Source organism: Calonectris borealis, chromosome W (genome assembly GCF_964195595.1).
Source record: "Calonectris borealis chromosome W, bCalBor7.hap1.2, whole genome shotgun sequence".
Taxonomy (NCBI): domain Eukaryota; kingdom Metazoa; phylum Chordata; class Aves; order Procellariiformes; family Procellariidae; genus Calonectris; species Calonectris borealis.
In genome coordinates, this window is record NC_134351.1 from 54,015,509 (window position 1) to 54,038,053 (window position 22,545).

The window sequence follows — 22,545 nt, forward strand, 5'->3', positions numbered from 1 at the left end:
ATGGGAAAGTAACAGCCACATCCCTCAGCCTAGGCAGAGGTCCTGCATCCCCAGGCACAGCAGACTGGGCTCCAGTGGCCAAGCAGGAGAGAGTCCCAGGCCAGAGCTTCTGGAGGCTGCAGCTGCTGCTGCTCTTAACATCCCTTAACATATCCCAGCCAGACCCAGTTCAAAAATATTGGAATAAAATTCTCACAGGATTTTTACATGACAACTCCAGCTCAAAAGCAGTACTCTCCTCCAGCAGAGTTCACAGATAAGGAGGCAAGTTTTGCATTCATTACCAACTGCCAGGAGTTTAAATACCCAATAGCATAGTGGTTATTGCAGGCACCTGAGAGGGCAGGAAACCTTTGTTTAAACACCTCCTTTACATAATTTAGAGTGGGAATTGTAACAAACACAGTTCTCTTACTTTCTAGGCAAATACCTTGATTGTTTGGCTATAGGGTATTTAACGGGCTGACTTTGGCAAGCTCACCTGTTATAACTGTTCTGCTTTCTATAAAACACTTGTATAGTACAGGACTGCAAAATGCACAGAGCTAGCAAGGGACACACCAAAGGACAGCCTAAAAGATAAAACACACTTATTAGAAAACACAGCCCTAGTTCCTATGCAAAGGCATATATTATATAACTTGTGTCATTCATTAGAAAATGCAAACACTCTGGGAAATAAAGGCCAAAATTAACGTTATATGCCTTACCCACTATAATCCCACTCCCACTCACAATCTCTTTTTTCCTGCTTTTTTTTTTTTTTCTTTTTTTCTTTTTTTCCACCCACAGAGCTGCTCTGGGAGGGGAGAAGGGCTCAGGCTGGGGTAGCCTTGCTGCCTTCTCCAAGTATATTTTAAAGAGAAATCAGGTGTTGAAAGTTTCAGTGTTCAGACCAGGCCAAGGAGGTCAGGTGTGGTGAGGCTTTCAGAGGCCGAGAGGTTTCCATCAGTCAGGCCTGGGTAGGAAACAGGTGTGGTGCTGTGCAGGAAACACCTGGGTCAGCTGGCTTGTTTCTAGTAAATGTGGGTAGTCCCTGAGGAAGAACCTAGGTTGGAATTTTAAATTTAGCCATCAGGCCTGGATTCACTTCATCAGACTTTACTTATGTAAAAATTAGATGTCTGGGTTCCCTCTCTAGTGAAGGACATCAATAGGCACATCCAGAAGACAATTCATCCCAGCCTAAAATAGTACTTCTGACTCTACTAACTACAGAAAAGGCATACATGTTAAGTTTACTGAATTTACCTGAAATAACTCTATAGGGTAAAGTCCAACCTCTTTCAAGGCACCTAAGACCTTATTTGGATAAAGCTATCACTTTCTAACAAAGTAGAATAGCGTTTATGTGAGAATACCTCCCAGTTGTTAGGGCACTGGCACTCTCAAGATGTGAAAGAGCAAATCTCTGCACAGGCAGAGGAGGCATTTTAACTTGCCTCTCCCAAGCCCCAGCAGAATACTTAAACTACTGCACTATAAATAATTCTTACCATCATCTGTGGCAGATTTGAGGACTAATCTGCTAGAATACCTGCCTGTTGTGGTTTAATCCCAGCCAGCAACTAAGCCCCGCACAGCCGCTCGCTCACTCCCCTCCAGTGGGATGGGGGAGAGAATCAGAAGGGTAAAAGTGAGAAAACTCGTGGGTTGAGATAAAGACAGTTTAAGAAGTAAAGCAAGAGCCGTGCATGCAAGCAAAGCAAAACAAGGAATTCATTCACTCCTTCCCATCGGCAGGCAGGTGTTCAGCCATCTCCAGGAAAGCAGGGCTCCATCACGCGTAGAATCATAGAATCATAGAATCATTAAGGTTGGAAAAGACCTCTAAGATCATCGAGTCCAACCATCAACCCAACACCACCACGCCCACTACACCATGTCCCTAAGCGCCTCATCTACACATCTTCTAAATACCTCCAGGGATGGTGACTCCACCACTTCCCTGGGCAGCCTGTTCCAAGGCCTGACCACTCTCTCAGTAAATAAATTTCTCCTAATGACCAGCCTAAACCTCCCTTGGCGCAACTTGAGGCCATTTCCTCTCGTCCTATCGCTAGTTCCTTGGGAGAAGAGACCAACACCCACCTCGCTACAACCTCCTTTCAGGTAGTTGTAGAGCGCGATAAGGTCTCCCCTCAGCCTCCTCTTCTCCAGACTAAACAACCCCAGTTCCCTCAGCCGCGCCTCCTAAGACTTGTGCTCCAGGCCCTTCACCAGCTTCGTTGCCCTCCTCTGGACACGCTCCAGCACCTCCATGTCCTTCTTGTAGTGAGGGGCCCAAAACTGAACACAGGATTCGAGGTGCGGCCTCACCAGTGCCGAGTACAGGGGCACGATCACCTCCCTACTCCTGCTGGCCACACTATTTCTGATACAGGCCAGGATGCCGTTGGCCTTCTTGGCCACCTGGGCACACTGCCGGCTCATGTTCAGCCGGCTGTCAGCCAGCACCCCCAGGTCCTTTTCCTCTGGGCAGCTTTCCAGCCACTCTTCCCCAAGCCTGTAGCGTTGCATGGGGTTGTTGTGGCCGAAGTGCAGGACCTGGCACTTGGCCTTGTTGAACCTCATACAGTTGGCCTCAGCCCATCGATCCAGCCTGTCCAGGTCCCTCTGCAGAGCCTTCCTACCCTCCAGCAGATCAACACTCCCGCCCAACTTGGTGTCACTGCAAACTTACTGAGGGAGCACTCGATCCCTTCGTCCAGATCATTGATGAAGATATTGAACAGGACCGGCCCCAGTACTGAGCCCTGGGGAACACCGCTCGTGACCGGCCGCCAACTGGATTTAACTCCGTTCACCACAACTCTCTGGGCTCGGCCGTCCAGCCAGTTTTTTACCCAGCGAAGAGTACATAGAAGGCATTGGCTAACTTTTTTTAAGACAAAGGCTGACAACAGATAGCTTCAATAATAACTTACTAGTTGTTGCATTAAAATGCCAATGACCATGCTATATTGCCTTCTACAGAGCTTGCAGTAGTAAGCACATTTGAAAGTAAGCTCTTACAGAAATGAAGGCCTCCTTTTGTACACATTAAACATATATTTAAAGCTCCCTTTGCTTCCTACAGCCAGATGTTTCCATAGAGCATTTCAATGACATATCTACCACTTGTTCCCCCTATCCCAAATTCTAGCTGTAACAAAAGCCTAGGCAAAACAACATTCTAAGTTGTGTTTATTAGGTCTGTCTTTCTAGATATGCATCTGATATAACTTGTTTTAAGCTTTGGCACTTTCAATTTACCTTCATGCTAAGTGATTAGAGCCTTGCAGTTGAAATATTAGAACTCCCATGCATGCTGAGCAGATCATCCTGTTATACAAAGCTCTGTAATCTTACGGACTCTTCTGTACCATTTATTCCTTCAATCCCTCAATTTCCTCTTCAGTTTTAGAGCCATTTTCTCTCCCAAGTTTCTTCCGGTTTGAGAGTTATCCAGTAACTTTAAAAGAGGATTTTCATAACATCTCTCAAGACAGACATAGCAACATCAGACCACTGTGCCTAAGCTCTTCTAAATACCTCTGTAAATACTGCAAAGGAAGAGTGTACAAGCGGGATTGTGAGGTGATGCTTCTGCTGTTGGTTTCAATAAACTGGCCTGGTTTGCAACTGCTGATCATAGATTTCACTACACAGCTAATTTAGAAGAGGAAAATAAGCATCTGCAAGGAAGTAGAATGATTGTATTCAGCACATTCCTACGCAGCAAATGATGGCTAAAAAACAAATATGGGGCTTTGGGTTATAGATTGCCTGCCCAGTGCACAGCCCACATCCCCAATTTCTCTGCATCCCACCAGGGGTCACTAATACCACATTACAGATGTTCCTCAGTGGGGTAGGCAACTTTATTCTTCTATCAGAATAATTTAAAAGTATTTACACACTGCACAGTCACTCTTATACAAACATATACTTACTAGTATATTCATGAACCACATCTAAAAGGTTTAGCAAGAACTGACACATTGTGGGGTTTCTATACATGAAAATAAAATCTGCAGCTTTCTAAAAGACAGCCATTCCCAGTGTCCCCTCCAAGCTCAAGTTCTCCTCAGAGACCATTCATGAGCTTCAAAATATCCACATTTGGCATTAACTTCAATTAATTAACCAAGCTCTCTTAGCTATACTAGACTTCAAGAACGAACACGTGCAAATAACATTTTCTCAAGAAATCCCACAGCAGAAACAAGAAAAAGAAAACTTTTTAGAGGAAGTACTACATTTCTGAAATATTACTTATTTGAAGGGCTCACAGTTCAACACTAGTATATATATACAGACACACACACTCATGGGATCCACGGACAGAGAAAGTTAACTAATAAACGGTACCTGTCTACTAAGTATGAGCATCAGTACAGCAATGCTAGGTTTTATCCACTAGCTTTCAGCCATGAGATCTTTAAATTCAGTGCACCAATGAGGAAGTTCAGCCACACACAAAATAGGGAGAAACTCCAATGCATTGTGAGAGATGGTGTAAGTACTTTTCTTCTTCTGAAGCTCATGCTATGGAATTAGAATGTCAGAATTATAAAGAAGGTTTTGTGATTCATGTCTCTGCAGTATAAATGCTATGTTTAGGAGATGCAGAATTATCCAAGATGGTTTTCTGTGCTAACGGGAAGTGCTTCATACTCTCCCTCCAAAGAAGGGAGGACCATTTGTTTAAGGGACAGAACAAGATCCCATTCTTAATGGTTTTAACTAGAGAACCCAACAAATTACCAATGTCATTACAGGAGAAGAGAGGTGCTGACCTCTACAGTAATAAGAAGGACAGAAAAATAAACAAGTTAATATATTAACAAAATTTTGTTAAGTCAAGCAGGAACACTGGGTATATGTACATGTGTATAATGCATAATTACTCAGATAAATGCATAAATATTGAAATACATAAAAATAAAGTTCTTTCTATTCAGGGACATTATAAAACATTTCTCCAACTGCAAACCAAATAGATACAAAGAATACTACATCCAACATACATGAAAACAGTAACACAATATATACAGTCTGGTAGGTATCCCAAGACAAAGCATCCCTTCATATACATGGTATATACATATATACTCCTCTTTACTCAATATATTATGACAATATATATTTAAAAACTTTGTTATAGACAAAACCCCCCTACAAAAATGCAGCAAGGATCAAGCACACAAGACCAGGACTGACAAAGAATTTGCTACCCTTGCCCACACCACCACCACTTTCATTGCTGGGAAAGATATGCCAGTGCTCTTTTCTGGGGTGCAATGCCTCCACATCCTTCAAGGCACTGTGAGCAGCAGCTGTGAAGTTAACATCACCGGTTGTGAGTAGGTCAAACACACATGAGTAAAAATAGATGTCCTTCACCAGTATCTTCTCATGGCATTTGGTGGTGGCAGTTTCCAGTGTGTACACTGACCAGGGATGAGTAGCACCTGCCTGGGGGAGTAACTGCCCCATCACAGACAACGGCAAGTGGCCGCTATCATCAATACGTTCACTTGAAGGGCAACCATTCACACACAGCTGCAGATCCTGACTCTCCTCATAGGCCATAGCCAACTCTTGAGGCATGCGAATGGCCAGCGTTAAGTAGTGTCCAAGTTGGCGTATATACACTGTGGTTCCGATGTACCTGGCATGCATTTCAACATGTTTGGCACCAACTTTTTCCACAATTTGCAAGCTCTTGGTGTTCCCATTTCTTCCACTTGTTGTGCCATCCACAAAAGCTGCAGGTAAGTCATCAGTCACTGCTTGATATACTTTCTGATCTGTACAGTCTTGGAATGATTTAAAGATAATAGTTATCTGGGAGTGGGGAAGAGAAAAAAAGAAAAGTTAGTGATCACGGAAAAAAAAAAACTCTCTTACTGGAAGAGTTGCCAGGATTAGCTGTGTTAGAGTACTGTAAAAGTACTGATATGTTTAGTCACAACCATCAATACAACAACCAGTGAGACAAGAGATGCGCTACCAGAATAACTAGTCAAATTACTGGTTACAGCTCCTGGATCCATTTGTCCTAGGAATTGGGAGATTTGACACTTCCAATCCACTGCTACTAGAGAATGTGCCCATGGAGAAACAAAACTAGACTGAAAAATACCCCAAAACATGCCTTTGAAGGGTGACTTCCAACACAGAAACCAGAAGCATAAACCAATTACTTGTTCTTTTAAGATTACAACTGGCCTTTTAAACCTTTATACTTATTGAATAAGCCATGATAGAAACAGTAGGTCCTCTGAAAATAGTTAGGCTATTTGGCAGACTGAGTTTGAGGTGTCTAGTGACTTTTTCCAAAATAAAAAGTATAATGAAGAGTTGCATATAAATATTAGAAACAGAGATGCTTCTTCCTTTCCAGTTTCAGAGGGGAGGAAATTATAAATTCTTGAAAAGGTCAAAGGGTATTTTGCACTGGAAATAGGGCTTCTAATCATCGCTTTCATCCTTGACTGACTAAATCAAGACTACTCAGTCTGTTATTTAAGCATTCTGATATAAGATTCAGAGTACTCCAAAGCACATTAGAAGATATTTTCAAACTAACATGACAATTTTCCTTAAAAACTACTTACTAGAAACTCCAAGTGTTTTAATTTCAGTTAACCAGCACACTTCTGCACAACAGCTTTTGTTTCTTGCCCCTCTGCTTTGAAATAAGAGCTAGAGGTTTAACAGCTGGATTACAGACAATCTGAGTAAAACCTTGACCCTTATTAGCCCCACCTCTCCATACCAGTTGTAAAAGACAAGTCTTTCCTTCTGGCACCCCTTCCTTCTCCCATCCCAACAACTCGTCCAAATATAGAATCATAGAGTAGTTTGGGTTGGAAGGGACCTTTAAAGGTCATCTAGTCCAACCCCCCTGCCGTGGGCAGGGACATCTTCAACTAGATCAGGTTGCTCAGAGCCCCGTCCAACCTGACCTTGAATGTTTCCAGGGATGGGGCTTCTACCACCTCTCTGGGCAACCTGTGCCAGTGTTTCACCACCCTCATCGTAAAAAATTTCTTCCTTATATCTAGTCTGAATCTACCCTCTTTTAGTTTAAAACCATTCCCCCTTGTCCTGTCGCAACAGGCCCTGCTAAAAAGTTTGCCGCCATCTTTCTTATAAGCCCCCTTATAAGTACTGAAAGGCCACAATAAGGTCTCCCCGAAGCCTTCTCTTCTCCAGGCTGAACAATCCCAACTCTCAGCCTTTCATCATAGCAGAGGTGTTCCATCCCCCTGATCATTTTCGTGGCCCTCCTCTGGACCCACTCCAACAGGTCCATGTCTTTCTTGTGCTGAGGGCTCCAGAGCTGGACGCAGTACTGCAGGTGGGGTCTCGCCAGAGCAGAGCAGAGGGGCAGAATCACCTCCCTCAACCTGCTGGCCACGCTTCTTTTGATGCAGCCCAGGATACGGTTGGCCTTCTGGGCTGCGAGCGCACATTGCTGGCTCATGTCCAGCTTTTCGACCACCAGTACCCCCAAGTCCTTCTTGGCAGGGCTGCTCTCCATCCCTTCATCCCCCAGCCTGTATTGATACCGGGGGTTGCCCCGACCCAGATGCAGGACCTTGCATTTGGCCTTGTTGAACCTCATGAGGTTCACACGGGCCCACTTCTCGAGCTTGTCCAGGTCCCTCTGGATGGCATCCCGTCCCTCAGGCGTGTCAACCGCACCACTCAGCTTGGTGTCGTCTGCAAACTTGCTGAGGGTGCACTCGATCCCACTGTCTGTGTCATTGATGAAGATATTAAACAGGACTGGTCCCAATACGGACCCCTGAGGGACACCACTCGTCACCGATCTCCATCTGGACATTGAGCCGTTGACCACTACCCTCTAGATGCGTCCATCCAACCAATTCCTCATCCACCAGACAGGACAGTCCACCCATCAAATCCATACCTCTCCAGTTTAGAGAGAAGGAGGTTGTGGGGGACCGTGTCAAAGGCCTTACAGAGGTCCAGACAGATGACATCTGTAGCTCTTCCCATGTCCACTGATGTAGTCACTCCATCATAGAAGGCCACTAGGTTGGTCAGGCAGGACTTGCCCTTGGTGAAGCCATGCTGCCTGCCTCGAATCCCCTCCCTGTCCTCCACGTGCCTTAGCATAGCTTCCACGAGGATCTGTTCCATGATCTTCCCAGGCACAGAGGTGAGGCTGACTGGCCTGTAGTTCCCCGGGTCTTCCTTTTTTCCCATTTTGAAAATGGGGGTTCTGTTTCCCCTTTTCCAGTCAGCGGGAACTTCACCAGTCTGCCACGACTTCTCAAATACAATGGATAGTGGCTTAGCAGCTTCATCCGCCAGTTCCTTCAGGACCCATGGATGAATCTCATCGGGTCCCATGGACTTGTGCACCTTCAGGTTCCTTAGATAGTCTTGAACCTGATCTTCTCCTACAGTGGGCGGCTCTTCATTCTCCCAGTCCCTGCCTTTGCCTTCTGCAGCTTGGGCAGTGAGGCTCGAGAACTTGCCGGTGAAGACCGAGGCAAAAAAGTCATTGAGTACCTCTGCCTTCTCCGTATCCCAGGTAACCAGGTCTCCCATTTCATTCTGGAGAGGGCCCACATTTTCCCTAGCCTTCCTTTTATCCCCGACGTACCTATAGAAGCTTTTCTTGTTGCCCTTGACGTCCCTGGCCAGATTTAATTCTATCAGGGCTTTAGCTTTCCTAACCTGATCCCTGGCCGCTCGGACAACTTCTCTGTATTCCTCCCAGGCTACCTGTCCTTGCTTCCACCCTCTGTAGGCTTCCTTTTTGTATTTGAGTGTGTCCAGGAGCTCCTTGTTCATCCATGCAGGCCTCCTGGCGCTTTTGCCTGACTTCCTCTTTGTTGGGATGCATCGCTCCAGAGCTTGGAGGAGCTGATCCTTGAATATTAACCAGCTTTCTTGGGCCCCTCTTCCCTCCAAGGCTTTGTCCCATGGCACTCTACCAAGCAGATTCCCTGAAGAGGCCAAAGTCTGCTCTCCTGAAGTCCAGGGTAGTGAGCTTGCTGTGCGCCCTCCTTGGTGCCCTAAGGATCTTGAACTCCACCATTTCATAGTCACTGCAGCCAAGGCTGCCCTTGAGCTTCACATTCCCCACCAGCCCCTCCTTGTTGGTGAGAACAAGGTCCAGCATAGCACCTCTCCTCGTTGGCTCCTCTACCACTTGAAGAAGGAAGTTATCATCAATGCATTCCAGGAACCTCCTGGATTGCTTACGCCCTGCCGTGTTGTCCCTCCAACAGATATCGGGGTGGTTGAAGTCCCCCATGAGGACCAGGGCTTGTGAACGTGAGGCTGCTCCTATCTGTCTATAGAGGGCCTCATCCACTTGTTCTTCCTGGTCGGGTGGCCTGTAGCAGACCCCCACCGTAATGTCACCTGTCCCTGCCCTCCCTTTAATCCTGACCCATAAACTCTCGGTCGGCTCCTCATCCATCCCCAGGCAGAGCTCCATGCACTCCAGCTGGTCATTGACATAGAGGGTGACACCACCTTATGCAGACATACACTAAACACTACATTATTTTTTAATGTTTGGTCTGTCCCAGTTAGTTCGTACTGTCAGTCTTTCTGTCTCTCTCTCACATACACATACAGAAAGTACTTGCTATTTTAATTCCACATGTTCCCACTGGTGCTGTGTGGCATGAATTTTCCAATGGTTTTTCTTTGCTTTAATCAGTTACATAGCTAGCTTGAGACCAGCTATAGTCAAGCAGTCTGGTAAACTCCTATCTGTGGGCCACAGCTATGCTTGAAGGTCTCTGCCCCAAATCCAGACAACATTCAAGTATTTTTCCTTCATAAGTTCAGTGCCTTTCTTGCTGTAAAGACAATCTCGCATCACTATGCTTTGTGAAGTAAGCCCAGCAACCCAGAGAGAAGATATCCGAAATCTGTCAAGTGACTACTATGTTCTGCATGTAATCCAGGGCCTCACATTCAGTAAATCGGGTCTTATATTCTGTATAACACAGTTTTGATGAAACAGATTTCTATCTCAGCCTGCTTCGATACAGAAGCGTTCCTACTTCCTCGAGAACATTTGTGTTGCTCTGCAAGGGAAGAGTGATTTACATTCCAACAGACGTAAAGGTCTGCAAATCTGCTCAGCACCTGAACAAGCCTGCAGTTGACAATACAGATGGTTTTAATGAGACACAGAACTGGCTATTTGATATAACAGTTAAGTAAGGTGATGCAGTAGGTACAGTCTGTTACAGTACCTCTTATTCCATACTGCTCGCTTCTTTAATTCTAAACAATGAAGACTTGTTGCTTAGGAGTTAGGTAACTAGCAGGTGTTGTGTTTGCAGGTGTGTAGCATTGTTAGACCCTAGTAATGATTAACCCTGAAATTAAGAACCATAAATGAACGTGGTCCAGACATGGCTCGGAGACAAACCTCGACCTTAGAAGGAAAGAAAGGAACGGGTTCATGAAGAGTTCACTACCCTGCCAACCACCAGAGACCACTCGAGACCCTCAAGAAGACCCCAAAGACTTTAGTGCGCATGTGTCTAGGATGATGTAATATTATAATTAGTTCTCGGAAATGTAATAAATATGTAAAAGAGAAATTTAAAATATGTATGAGAAGCATGGATATAAACAGAAAGGTGACTAGACCAGGTGTGCTTGATTTGTGGCAAGTCCACCGAGCACCCAGGCCTGAATAAAACAATATCTCTCCTGAGCATGTGGAATTGGTTACTTGCACGCCGGGCATGAATCCGCTTTTCGGACAACAAAGGGACCTGACAAAACTTAACAGGAAGCAATAAGAGCAACCACTAAGCTCTTCTCTCCAGAATTCCTTTCTCTGAAAAAAGGAAATACACACAGTTTCAGAGACAAAGAGGGAGAACAGGGACCTTCACTCTAAGCAAGATCTGCAATAGTGTTGCACACTGAATGAGGGCTGAATGACTATTAAATGAATGAAGGCCTCTATGGCAAGGATGCTCCCAACAGGGAATCAAAGAGACCATTAAGACTTGCCAAGATCCATATTTAAACATTGTGGGTCAAGACATTAAGTTTGGATGTTGCATTTTCTGTCCTGTCACCCCCCATCTAATCCACAGGCCAGACCAGTAAAACCAGAGATCGGATCTGCTCCTACCTCAGTCCAACACCCTAGTAGTGATGGATACTTAACACTTCATTGAAAAGGGAGATAAAGCAAATTTTGCTGCAGAGCTTTCTCTGTTTAAGTTTTCAAGGCAACCATTTTCACTATGGAATGCTTTTTGCCCTTCCAAACAAGTTTACTGTGCGTTATATGCGTACACGTACATATAGTACTTTCTCTCCTTTCTTAAAGGGGGCTTATAAGAAAGATGGGGACAGACTTTTTAACAGGGCCTGTTGCGACAGGACAAGGGGGAATGGTTTTAAACTAAAAGAGGGTAGATTCAGACTAGATATAAGGAAGAAATTTTTTATGATGAGGGTGGTGAAACACTGGCACAGGTTGCCCAGAGAGGTGGTAGATGCCCCATCCCTGGAAACATTCAAGGTCAGGTTGGACGGGGCTCTGAGCAACCTGATCTAGTTGAAGATGTCCCTGCCCATGGCAGGGGGGTTGGACTAGATGACCTTTAAAGGTCCCTTCCAACCCAAACTATTCTATGATTCTATTCTATGATTCTATAATCTGGCTGGATTGTAAAAACACTCACACAGCTGCTTACGTGTCACTGTTTACATACTAGAAACTAGCTGCCCTTTCTAAACCTAGGAAAGAAAAACCCAAATACCAGAACGCCTTCAGACAAAGAAAAAGCTTTTTTTAAAAAATCAGTGTCTGAGCCTTGTACTCTGGGCACATACAGAGCACTTAAATTATTGCAAATGAGGAAGCCTAAAGGACCAAAATAAGGATGTTGCAGAGACTTAACTCGGGGTATACTATACAAACCTCAGTTACATTAAGATTACTAAAGAAAAAAAACAAAACAAAACCAAACAAAACCCACACATTCAAGCTGCACTTAAACATTTCATTTTGGACCAAATCTTTCCATTCCTACAGAGAGAAAGATGCCAATAACATCATCCTCACTGAGTCTGCCAAGCATAAAGATTACTTAAACCCCATCTTACTCCCCCTTTCAAAGATGATGTTACTGAACACGTAACTTCTGAAACTGCCCAAGTGAAGTTTCTAGAAGACTGGGGAGGAAGCGATGGACAGGATCGCTGAGCAAAGGGCATGGGGTGGTGTGACGGGAAGGGATCACAAAGTCAACAAAAAGGGTCACCCCCAGCACCTGCATGTAAGAAAGGAAGTGCCTACAAGGCACCGTTATGGAGAAATCCCCCAAACCCTCTCCAGGAACTCAACATGCTGGGGTGCCTCTCTGAAGTGCCTGTAGCATAGGGAATAAACATGATGAGTTAAGAGATCTGAATGCAGTTGCAAGGCTATGATCTTGTTGGGATCACGGACACATGGTGTGACGGCTCCCATGACTGGAGTGTTGCAATGGAGGGATACGGGCTCTTTAGGAAGGATAGGAAGGGAAGACAAGGAGGGGGAGTTGCCCTTCATGTGAGAGAGCAGCTGGAATGCATGGAGCCCTGCCTGGGGATGGATGAGGAGCCAACTGAGAGCTTATGGGTTAGGATTAAAGAGAGGACAGACAAAGGTGACATTCTAGGGTGTGTCTGCTATAGGCCACCGGACCAGGAAGAACAAGTGGATGAGGCCCTCTACAGACAGATAGGAGCAGCCTCACGTTCACAGGCCCTGGTCCTCATGGGGGACTTCAACCACCCCGATATCCGTAGGAGGGACAACACAGCAGGGCATAAGCAATCTAGGAGGTTCCTGGAGAGCATCGACGACAACTTCCTCACCCAAGTGATAGAGGAGCCAACAAGGAGAGGTGCTCTGCTGGACCTCCTACTGACCAACAAGGAGGGGCTTGTTGGGGATGTGAAGGTCAAAGGCAGCCCTGGCTGCAGTGACCATGAGATGGTAGAGTTCAGGATCCTGAGGGGAAGGAGGGTAAAAAGCAAGCTCACAACCCTGGACTTGAGGAGAGCTGACTCTGGCCTCTTCAGGGATCTGCTTGGAAGGGTCTTATGGGATAAGGCCCTGGAGGGAAGGCGGCCCAAGAAATCTGGTTAATATTTGAGGATCACCTCCTTCAAGCTCAAGAGTTCCATCCCAACAAGCAGGAAGTCAGGGAAAAGTGCCAGGAGGCCTGCATGGATGAACAAGGAGAGCCTGGCAAAACTCAAACACAAAAAGGAAGCCTACAGAGGGTGGAAGCAAGGAGGGGTAACCTGGGAGGAATACAGAGACACTGTCCAAGCATACAGGGATGAGATTAGGAAGGCTAAAGCCAACATGGAATTGGACCTGTCCAGCGATGTCAAAGACAAAAAGAAGGGCTTCTACAAGTACATAGAAGACAAAAGGAAGACTAAGGAAAACGTGGGCCCATTGCTCAATGAGATGGGGGACCGGGTTACACAGGACATGGAAAAGGCTGAGGTACTGAATGCCGCCTTTGCCTCAGTTTTTACTAGCAAGACCAGCCTTCAGGAATCCCAGGTCCCAGAGACCAGGGGAGAAAGTCTGGAGCAAGGAAGATGTCCCCTTGGTGGAAGAGGATCAGGTCAGGGAATACTTAAGCAAACTGGACATACATAAATCCATGGGCCCTGATGGGATGCACCCACAAGTGCTGAGGGGACTGGCAGATGTCATTGCGAGGCCACTCTCAATAACCTTTGAAAGATCATGGCAACTGTGAGAAGTGCCCAAGGACTGGATAGAAGCAAATGTCGCTGCCATCTTCAAGAAGGGCAAGAAGAAGGGCCCAGGGAACTACAGGCCAGTCAGTCTCTCATTGATCCCTGGGAAGGTGATGGAGCAGCTAATCCTAGGAACCATTTCCAGGCACATAAATGATGAGAAAATAATCAGTCATGCTTGACCAACTTGATAAACTTCTATGATGAAATGACTGGCCTAGTAGATGAGGGGAGAGCAGCGGATATAGTCAGGAAGGCCTCTGACACTCTCCCATAAGATCCTCATGGACAAGCTGTTGATGTGTGGGCTGGACGAGCAGACAGTGAGGTGGGTTGAAAACTGGCTGAATGGCTGGGCCCAGAGAGTGGTGATCAGTAGCACGAAGTCTAGCTGGAGGCCAGTAACTAGCAGCATACCCCAGGGGTTGATACTGGGTCCAGTCCTGTTCAACGTCTTCATTAATGATCTGGATGATGTGGCAGAGCATACCCTCAGCAAGTCTGCAGATGACACCAAATTAGGAGGAGTGACTGGTACGCCAGAGGGTGGTGCTGCCATCCAGAGGGACCTGGAAAGGCTGGAGAAATGGGCTGACAAGAACCTCATAAAGTTCATCAAGGGGAAGTGCCAAGCCCTGCACCTGGGGAGGAATAAGCCCAGGCACCAATATATGCTGGGGGGCTGCCCAGCTGGAAAACAGCTTTGCAGAAGAGGCCCTGGGGGTCCTGGTGGACACCAAGTTGAATGTGAGCCAGCAATGTGCCCTTGCTGCAAAGAAGGCTAATGGTATCCTGGGCTGCATTAGGCAAAGTATTGCCAGCAAGGTCGAGGGAGGTGATCCTTCCCCTCTACTCAGTGCTGGTGAGGCCGCATCTGGAGTATTGTGTCCAGTATTGGGCTCCCCAGTGCAAGAGACTGATGGCACTACTGGAGAGAGTCCAACGAAGGGCCACGAAGATGATGAAGGGACTGGAGCATCTCTCCTATGAGGAAAAGCTGAGAGAGCTGGGACAGAGAAGAGAAGGCTCAGGGGGATCTCATTAATGTATATAAATACCTGAAGGGAGGGTGCAAAGAGGACAGAGCCAGCCTCTTTTCAGTGGCGCCCAGTGACAGGACGAGAGGCTACGGGCACAAACTGAAACATGGGAGGTTCCATCCGAACATAAGGAAAGACTTTTTTTTTTTTTTTTTTTTTTTTTTTGACCATGCGTATGACCGAGCACTGGAACAGGTTGCCCAGAGAGCTTGTGGAATCTCTCTCCTTGGAGATATTCAAAAGCCATCTGGACACGGTCCTGGGCAACTGGCTCTAGGTGACCTTGTTTGAGCATGGGGGTTGGATCAGATGACCTCCAGAGGTCCCTTCCAACCTCAACCATTCTGTGATAATACATCTCTAGAAGATGCATGGCTAGTGTGCCTTAAATACAACACTTGTAACTCTGCATTCTCACACTATTCTGTAAGCACCATAATGTAATTACAGTGCTGTAGGTCTGTAGTTAGTAGGTGCTATTTTACCATAGATTCTACAGCTTTGTGTGGTAGATTGACCCTGGCCAGCAACTAAGCACCCACCCACTGCTCGCTCACTTTCCCCCCACCCCAGGAGGATGGGGGAAGAGAACGGGAAGAGCAAAAGCAAGAAAAATGCATGAGTTGAGATAAAGACAATTTAATAAGGGAAAAACACACCCACAGAAAAAAAAAAAAACAACAAAACCAAGTGATGCAAAGGCAATCACTCGCCACCTCCCAGAAGCAGACTGATGCTCAGCCCATCTCTGAGCAACAGCTACTTTGGAAAAACTACCTCCCAGTTTTTTTTGCTGAATATTATGTCAAATGGTATGGAATATTCCTTTGGTCAGTTTGGGTCAGCCATCCAGGTTGTGTCCCCTCCCAAGTTCTTGCCCACCCCCAGTCTGCTTGCTTGGGGCGGGGGGGGGGGAGGGGGGCAAGGCAGGCACACACACAGCAAGAAACAGAGAAAGCCTTGAGCTAAGTACTGTTGTGCTGTTCATCAATAGTCAAAACATTGGTGTGTTATCAACACTCTTTTGGTCACAAATTGAAACAGCACGGCTGCTATGAAGAAAGTTAACTCCATCCCAACAAAACCCAGTACACTTCATATCCTTGAATTTCCCACATTAGCAGTAAAGTGACAGCATTCTTTAAGACAGAAATTTTCATCAGGTTATTTGTAATTATATTGTTTATTAGGTTTTGTTAGCTTTCCTGCTATAAAGTACTAATAGCTGAAAAAATGCCACAAGAATCAAGAGACTTAACATGCTGTTCTTAAGCATGAGAAGAGCACATTTTTCAATGCAAGAAATTAAACATTTTCTGTTTTGCAGTTGTAACGCCAACCAGAGCATCACCACAAACTGATGAATTCTCATTCCCGTAGGAACCCAGACTTGCTTAGGTAAATGACTCCAAGAACGGGAGTTAGTAAACTGGATTAGTTCTAAGAGCAGGGAAAGAGGCAAACATTTGATCAACTTATTTTTTGAAAAACCTTGGTGAATAGCTACTGTAAAAGAAAGCATCTGCAACTCTACCAAGTTAATATTCCTTCAGTTACTATAGTTTTGAAAAAAATGCTTCACTGTAGCACAGTTGTTTCTCTAGTCTGCATTCATTCATTTTGTCATCAAGTATTTTATTATTTTGTAGACTGCATTCTACTATTTCACTCATCATGTCTTTAGAATACACACAGACTATTAAAGTCTTCATCTGCTTTGAATTAGTACAAGGTTGTGCATACAGTTGTTTTCTTATAGGGTCTTGTGATCAAGATCACATCCCAACATTTAATTGGCCCCTGCTTCTGTTTCCATTTCCCCCCCTTCATGGAACTCCACTAGGGAAAGAGGGAGCAAGCAGGGGAAAGAGCAGAAGAAAGAAAAAACAGTTCAGAGCTACAGAAACAAATCCTATTTTCAGCACACAAATTCACACATATATTGCATGTCCTTAGTGACTTTTAGAAAGTCTGAAATAACAACTTTCCTCATGGATTAGTTTGAGCAAGTAAGCAATATAACAGTTTGGCACATTTGCACTGTACCACTCCATCTATTATTGATGGACAGTACTGCTATCTAAAACATCAACACCTTTGTTAAACATTTCTTTTTCTTCTGCCCAAGCTACTCTGGCTCTGCTTATTCATTTTTAAATATTTCTTTCCTTGCCCAGTCTAGCCCAGCCATAACAATAAGACACAAATTCAACTCCCATATCTAGAAATGCAACTTCAGATGCCCAAGTCTTTTATACCTACTGATACCAATTACAAAGGAACAGTGAAGAGACATATGATTCTTTGGTTGAAATTATGCAGATGGGTTAGGAATGCTTTATGAATAGATAGGCCGGACATTCAGTAGATAAAAAGGCCTTGAAACTTTGTATTCTGCGTAAAATAGATAAGGAAGCTAACCTTGTATCTTGAGTAGAATAAGGGAGTTGTGCCAGCCTAAGCTAGTTTGTGCTAATGAGAATTGTGCTAATTAAGCCAAGGGTTAAAACTGAGCATGCGTAAAGACTGAGTTCAACTAAAGGACACTGTGAGGAAGACTATTGACGACCACCAGAGGACCCTGGAAGACCACCAGAGGACATAAGGGTGCATGCGTCAAAGACTTTTACATATGTTAATGAATTCCAGGAAATAACATGAATATTTAGGTTATTTCTCGGAAATGTAATGAATATGTATACTCTAATTGTATATAACTTCTATGGTTGAGTGATTTGGTGCGCACACTAGGTGGAGCGATCCCCTGTGCGCCCAGCGCTGCATTAAAGAATGCCTGCTTTCTAAAACTCCAAAATCGGGTCTTAGAGAGTTCTTATTTCACCAACTTATGGTAACACTAATGCAGGCAAAATTCCCGAGGAGAAAGTTCAGGCAAAATCTGCCTAGAATTAGGCTAGACTTCATACAGATATTAGAAAACACAAACATGACAGTACCACATGCAAGAAGGTGACACTACTTACTGGACAGTGAATCTGGAAAAATTTGAGTTCTGTTGTGGGGTTTTTGGTTGGTTGGGTTTTTTTGGTTTTGTTTGGGGTTTTTTTTGGGGGGGGGTTTGTTGTTTTGCTTTGTTTTCCTTTTACTTAAGAAAAAAAACATCAAAAGAAAGAAGGTTTCTATTATGTTTGGAAAGATTTTGATCTTGCCCAGTTTCACTCACAATTTTAGTGGAATAGCCCCAGGTCTATCTCCCTCCCCATACATTTGTCTTGACTAGGTTGTACTTTCAGGCAAGGAGCACACATTCATGCAGAACCTACCTCAACACCACTGAGGACTCAAGGTGCTACTAAAATTCAGACCCACCCCTTCCTCCTCAATTACTACTCCCAGCACATATGGCCACAACACCTGTCTTGGAAAGGTTACAGTCAGCATTCAGGTACATAACAAGAAAAGCTAGTTAGAGAGGCAAGGAACGTTGATTATAACAAGGAGGTTATTCAAGCATTTAACAACTGTACACTCAACCAGTGGAACATGCACACTGAAACAGAGCCTTTACAATGTTTCTTATGACGTAAGATTTTGCTATTGAGCATTTCTTTTGCTAACAGAGAGCAGCACAGAAGCAGATCCCACAGTGGGCCTGTGTAATAACATGTCTGTATGTCTGAGCAAGGCACAGTGGGACAGGCAGACTACTGAGATGGCAATCTGATGCAGCAGAAGAAACTTTGCTATTCATGCTTCTTACACTTTATCTTCAGAATAGGTCTGCAGTTTAAACCACATGCCCCTTGTGCCCGGCATCATGAGAAAGCATTCAAATGCTTTCACTATGTACCATTCCAGTCTACAGGAAAAGGTAAGGAATGATTATGTTTAAGGAGAAACACAGCCCCAGTGATTTACTAATGATTTCATTTAACACTGAAGAATAGGTGGGAAGATGGTTCAGCAAGAGGTTTTATGATATTAGATCAATGGTCTTCAAATATCCCTGGGAGACCTGTGAATGACTTAAATGATCTGTGGGAGGCAGTTCATAGGTGTCCTGGTTTCGGCTGGGATGGAGTTGATTTTCTTCCTATTAACTGGTATAGCGCTGTGTTTTGGATGTAGTGTGAGAATAATGTTGATGACACACATGTTTTGGTTGTTGCTAGGTATTGTTTACACTAGTCAAGGACTTTTCATCTTCCCATGCCCTGCCAGATGTGCAGGGGGCTGGGAGGGAGCGTGGCCAGGACGGCTGGCCCAGCTGGCCAATGGGCTATTCCATACCATATGACATCATGTTCAGCATATAAGGCTGTGTGAAGAAGAAGGAGGGGGGGGGTGTTCGGAGTGATGGCGTGTGTCTTCCCAAGTAACCGTTACGCGTGATGGAGCCCTGCTTTCCTGGAGATGGCTGAACACCTGCCTGCCGATGGGAAGTGGTGAATGAATTCCTTGTTTTGCTTTGCTTGCGTGCGCGGCTTTTGCTTTCCCTATTAAACTGTCTTTATCTCAACCCACGACTTTTTCTAACTTTTACCCTTCTGATTCTCTCCCCCATCCCACCCGGCGGGGGGGGTGAGCGAGCGGCTGCGTGGTATTTGGCTGCTGCCAGGTTAAACCACGACAATAGGTAGACAGCTACATAGCATTGTTGGGGAATTTTTATTGTACCCCTTGGGGTGAATTAAACACACATTTGTGCTTAAATATAAAAACTTAATGAACAATGCATTGGACAGAGTCCTACTGCCATAAGCAGTTCTACAAGGAGTCTGAAAAGATGTGTCACGAGCAGATTCGTTATGTACACTTGCACCAGCACCAATCCTGTGAGCATCAGCATGGGGCACCTCAGCCCCATTCCCTAGCACCAGTTCTGCTGCCCAAAGGTGGCCCCTGAGCGCTCACATTCCAGGACTGCTACAAGACAATATTGCAGCTATTTCTTATCTTATCAGCAAGGGAAACTTCACTTCCTTACAGGGAGTCCTTCTGTCTCTGGCATTCCTGCTTCCAACCCATTTAACCCCTTCTGCAGTTAGGCCTTCCTGCCCTCCATGCCAGATCATTCCTTGGTCACAAATTACCAGTGCTGAGCAGTTACAATTTGAATTTCCCCTTCAGCATACATGAAATCTCTAAAGGGGTCTCGCAACCCTGTCCAAAAGCTATTGGAGCTCATAAATATAAGAAAGTTCAAAGTCCAATGTAGGGGGATTTAGAAGAGACTGCTTCAATGATGCTGCTGGTGCCAAGTTCTTGGAAGCAAGAACTGCTGGGGGTGTTACAAAACTACATACAGTAATTCCTCATCAGCCTGCTGGTCACCTACAGAAGCACCACACAACATTTCACCATGTGACACCCTGCCTCCTGACACCCTGCCCAACATCAGCAGTGTAGGCAGGTTGCGACCCACGTTATCCATGTAAGGTATAATTCTCTCAAATCACACTGCCATAGGTGGAGCCAAAGGGCAGCACAACTCTTAAACACATTTAAAAGGCATTTGCACAATTGGCTGTTGTGGCCAGATGACTGTCCTGGTTTCAGCTGGGATAGAGTTAAATTTCTTCCTAGTGCTGTGTTTTGGATTTAGTATGAGAAGAATGTTGATAACACACTGATGTTTTCAGTTGTTGCTAAGTATCTTGTCAAGGACAACTACCCTCTCCTACCAAGCTAGACTGGGAGGAGGGAACACAGCCAGGACAGCTGGCCAATGGGGTATTCCATACCATGTGACGTCATGCTCAGTATATGAATGGTAGGCATGATCCAGGAAGTACCGATCGCTACTTGGTTATCGGTCAGCGCGGGTGGTGAGCAATTGCATTGTGCATCACTCATTTTGTATATGCTATTATTATTATTATTTCCTCTTTTCTGTTCTATTAAACTAGCTTTATCTCAACCCACGAGTTTTTTCTCACTCTCACCCTTCCGATTCTCCTCCCGCCCCGCCGAGGTGGGGGGGGAGCAAGCAAGCGGCTGCGTGGTATTCGGCTGCCTGCCAGGTTAAACCACAACAATGACCCAGACACCAAGTGTCCCTGGCAGTCCACCAGAGCCATGGCATCGCTTATGATCCTGTGCTTGCTATCAGGGATTGGGCGAGTCACAGTATGCGTGCGTTGTTACGCATCTTTCCTACTGCCTCAATAAAGCTTTGTTTTATAATGTCTTGTCAGACTCCATTACTGTTCAGACTATATTACTGGCATCACAGACAGGATGGAGTCTTTCCAACAACTACTGGAGGCTTTAGGAAAGGAGCAAGTTTAGAGCTCCCTGCAACGGGAGGAGGATTGGGTCCAAGATAATTGGGCAGATCCCCATGCTATTTGGGATGGATTTGAACAGTGGTGTAAAGCCAGTGGTTGCTAACAGGGAAAGGGCAAAGGTGGCTTAATCGGCCTCCTGAATTGCGCCTTCGACGCTGCCTGGGCTGAAATTACCAGGCTGTATGGCACCCTTGAACAGGCAGAAGAAGCTAAGCAAGGGGTTGAGAGGGACAGGCATAAGCTAGCCCCCTTGGCCCAGTGGGCCCTTGAGGCCCAGAGCAACCATCCCAGTACAACAGCCCAAGTTAGGGCCGCTATCTACCAGGATGATGATGATGATAAGGATGGTAATTGGAACAGGGACATTTTTGGCCCTAGACCAGACCCTGACCCCCTTCCCAACCCTACAGGGGAAGACACCCCTGCCCCTCCCCTACCTGCCTCAATCACTCACAGGTACAAGCCTATACTGAGGAACAGTTCTGCTCCCTGGGCAACCAGTTTTGTAAAAGAGCCAGGGGAAGGCTGGGTAGAATGGCTCGGGAGGCTCTGGGCACACTGGGGCAGCTCCAACTCACCTCAGTGAGGGGGACTGCGGGATGCTGGGACTCTGTATGCCCCAGCTGTAGGGGTGGGTGCCATGGCAATGGCTCCTGTACCTGGTGGTCAGATTCTGAGGAATCCTCACCCGGGCACAGGACGGAGCACCTCTACCAGCCAGACAAAGAGGGGCCGCCTCTGGCAGCTCCTGCTGAAAAGGGGGTTTACCCCCTACACCCCAACAAATTGATAATTTGCCAAACAATGTCTTATTACAGCTTTTGAATGGCCATCAGCAGGTCCCCTGTCCTAGTTGTCCAGTCAGATGTCCATCCTGTTCCATTCCCCCCCCTTGCAGTGCCTTCCAACACCCCAGTGTTAACCCCTTCAGCCCCTCCTTCCTCTCTCTAAGGTGCTGCCAGAGAACTGGTGGGTGGGTGTCCACCACTGGATGGAGATCTACCTCCTAGCTCTGTTTCCCAGCAGACCCTTTTGCTTACCCCATGTCCCGATTAGAAGTTGTCATGAATGACCATGGCTCAGTCACCTTTGTTGTGGACACCAGAGCCCAAATCTCAATGTTGGATCCACAGACCACCCCTTTGGGCTGTCCTAGAAGCAATTTTGAATCTCAGGAAGTGATAATGTCCATGACGAGCCCAGAGCTGCTGACTGAGCCTGACTACTGGACCACCCTGGACAGATGGACTGATCTGTGTACTGGTTTTGGCTGGTATAGAGTTAATTTTCTTCATAGCAGCTCCTATGGTGCTGTGTTTTAGATTTGTGACCAAACAGTACTGATGAACAGTGCTTGCACAGTGTTAAGGCCTTTTCTGCTTCTCATGCTGCCCCGCCAGCAAGTAGGCTGCAGCAGCTGGAGGGGGGGGGGGGTCAGCACAAGAAGCTGGGGGAAAGAGGAAGGG

General features: G+C 45.8%; 1 protein-coding gene across 1 annotated transcript in view; it reads right to left on the reverse strand.

The window, feature by feature from the left end:
• Positions 1–2,721: 2,721 nt before the first annotated feature.
• Positions 2,722–22,545, reverse strand: part of LOC142075060 (repulsive guidance molecule B-like) — a 33,368-nt gene continuing 13,544 nt past the window's right edge. Inside the window, exon 3 of the mRNA XM_075136060.1 lies at positions 2,722–5,832. Coding sequence (XP_074992161.1) covers positions 5,161–5,832 — 672 coding nt within the window. The 3' untranslated portion in view covers positions 2,722–5,160. The remainder of the gene's footprint in view (positions 5,833–22,545) is intronic.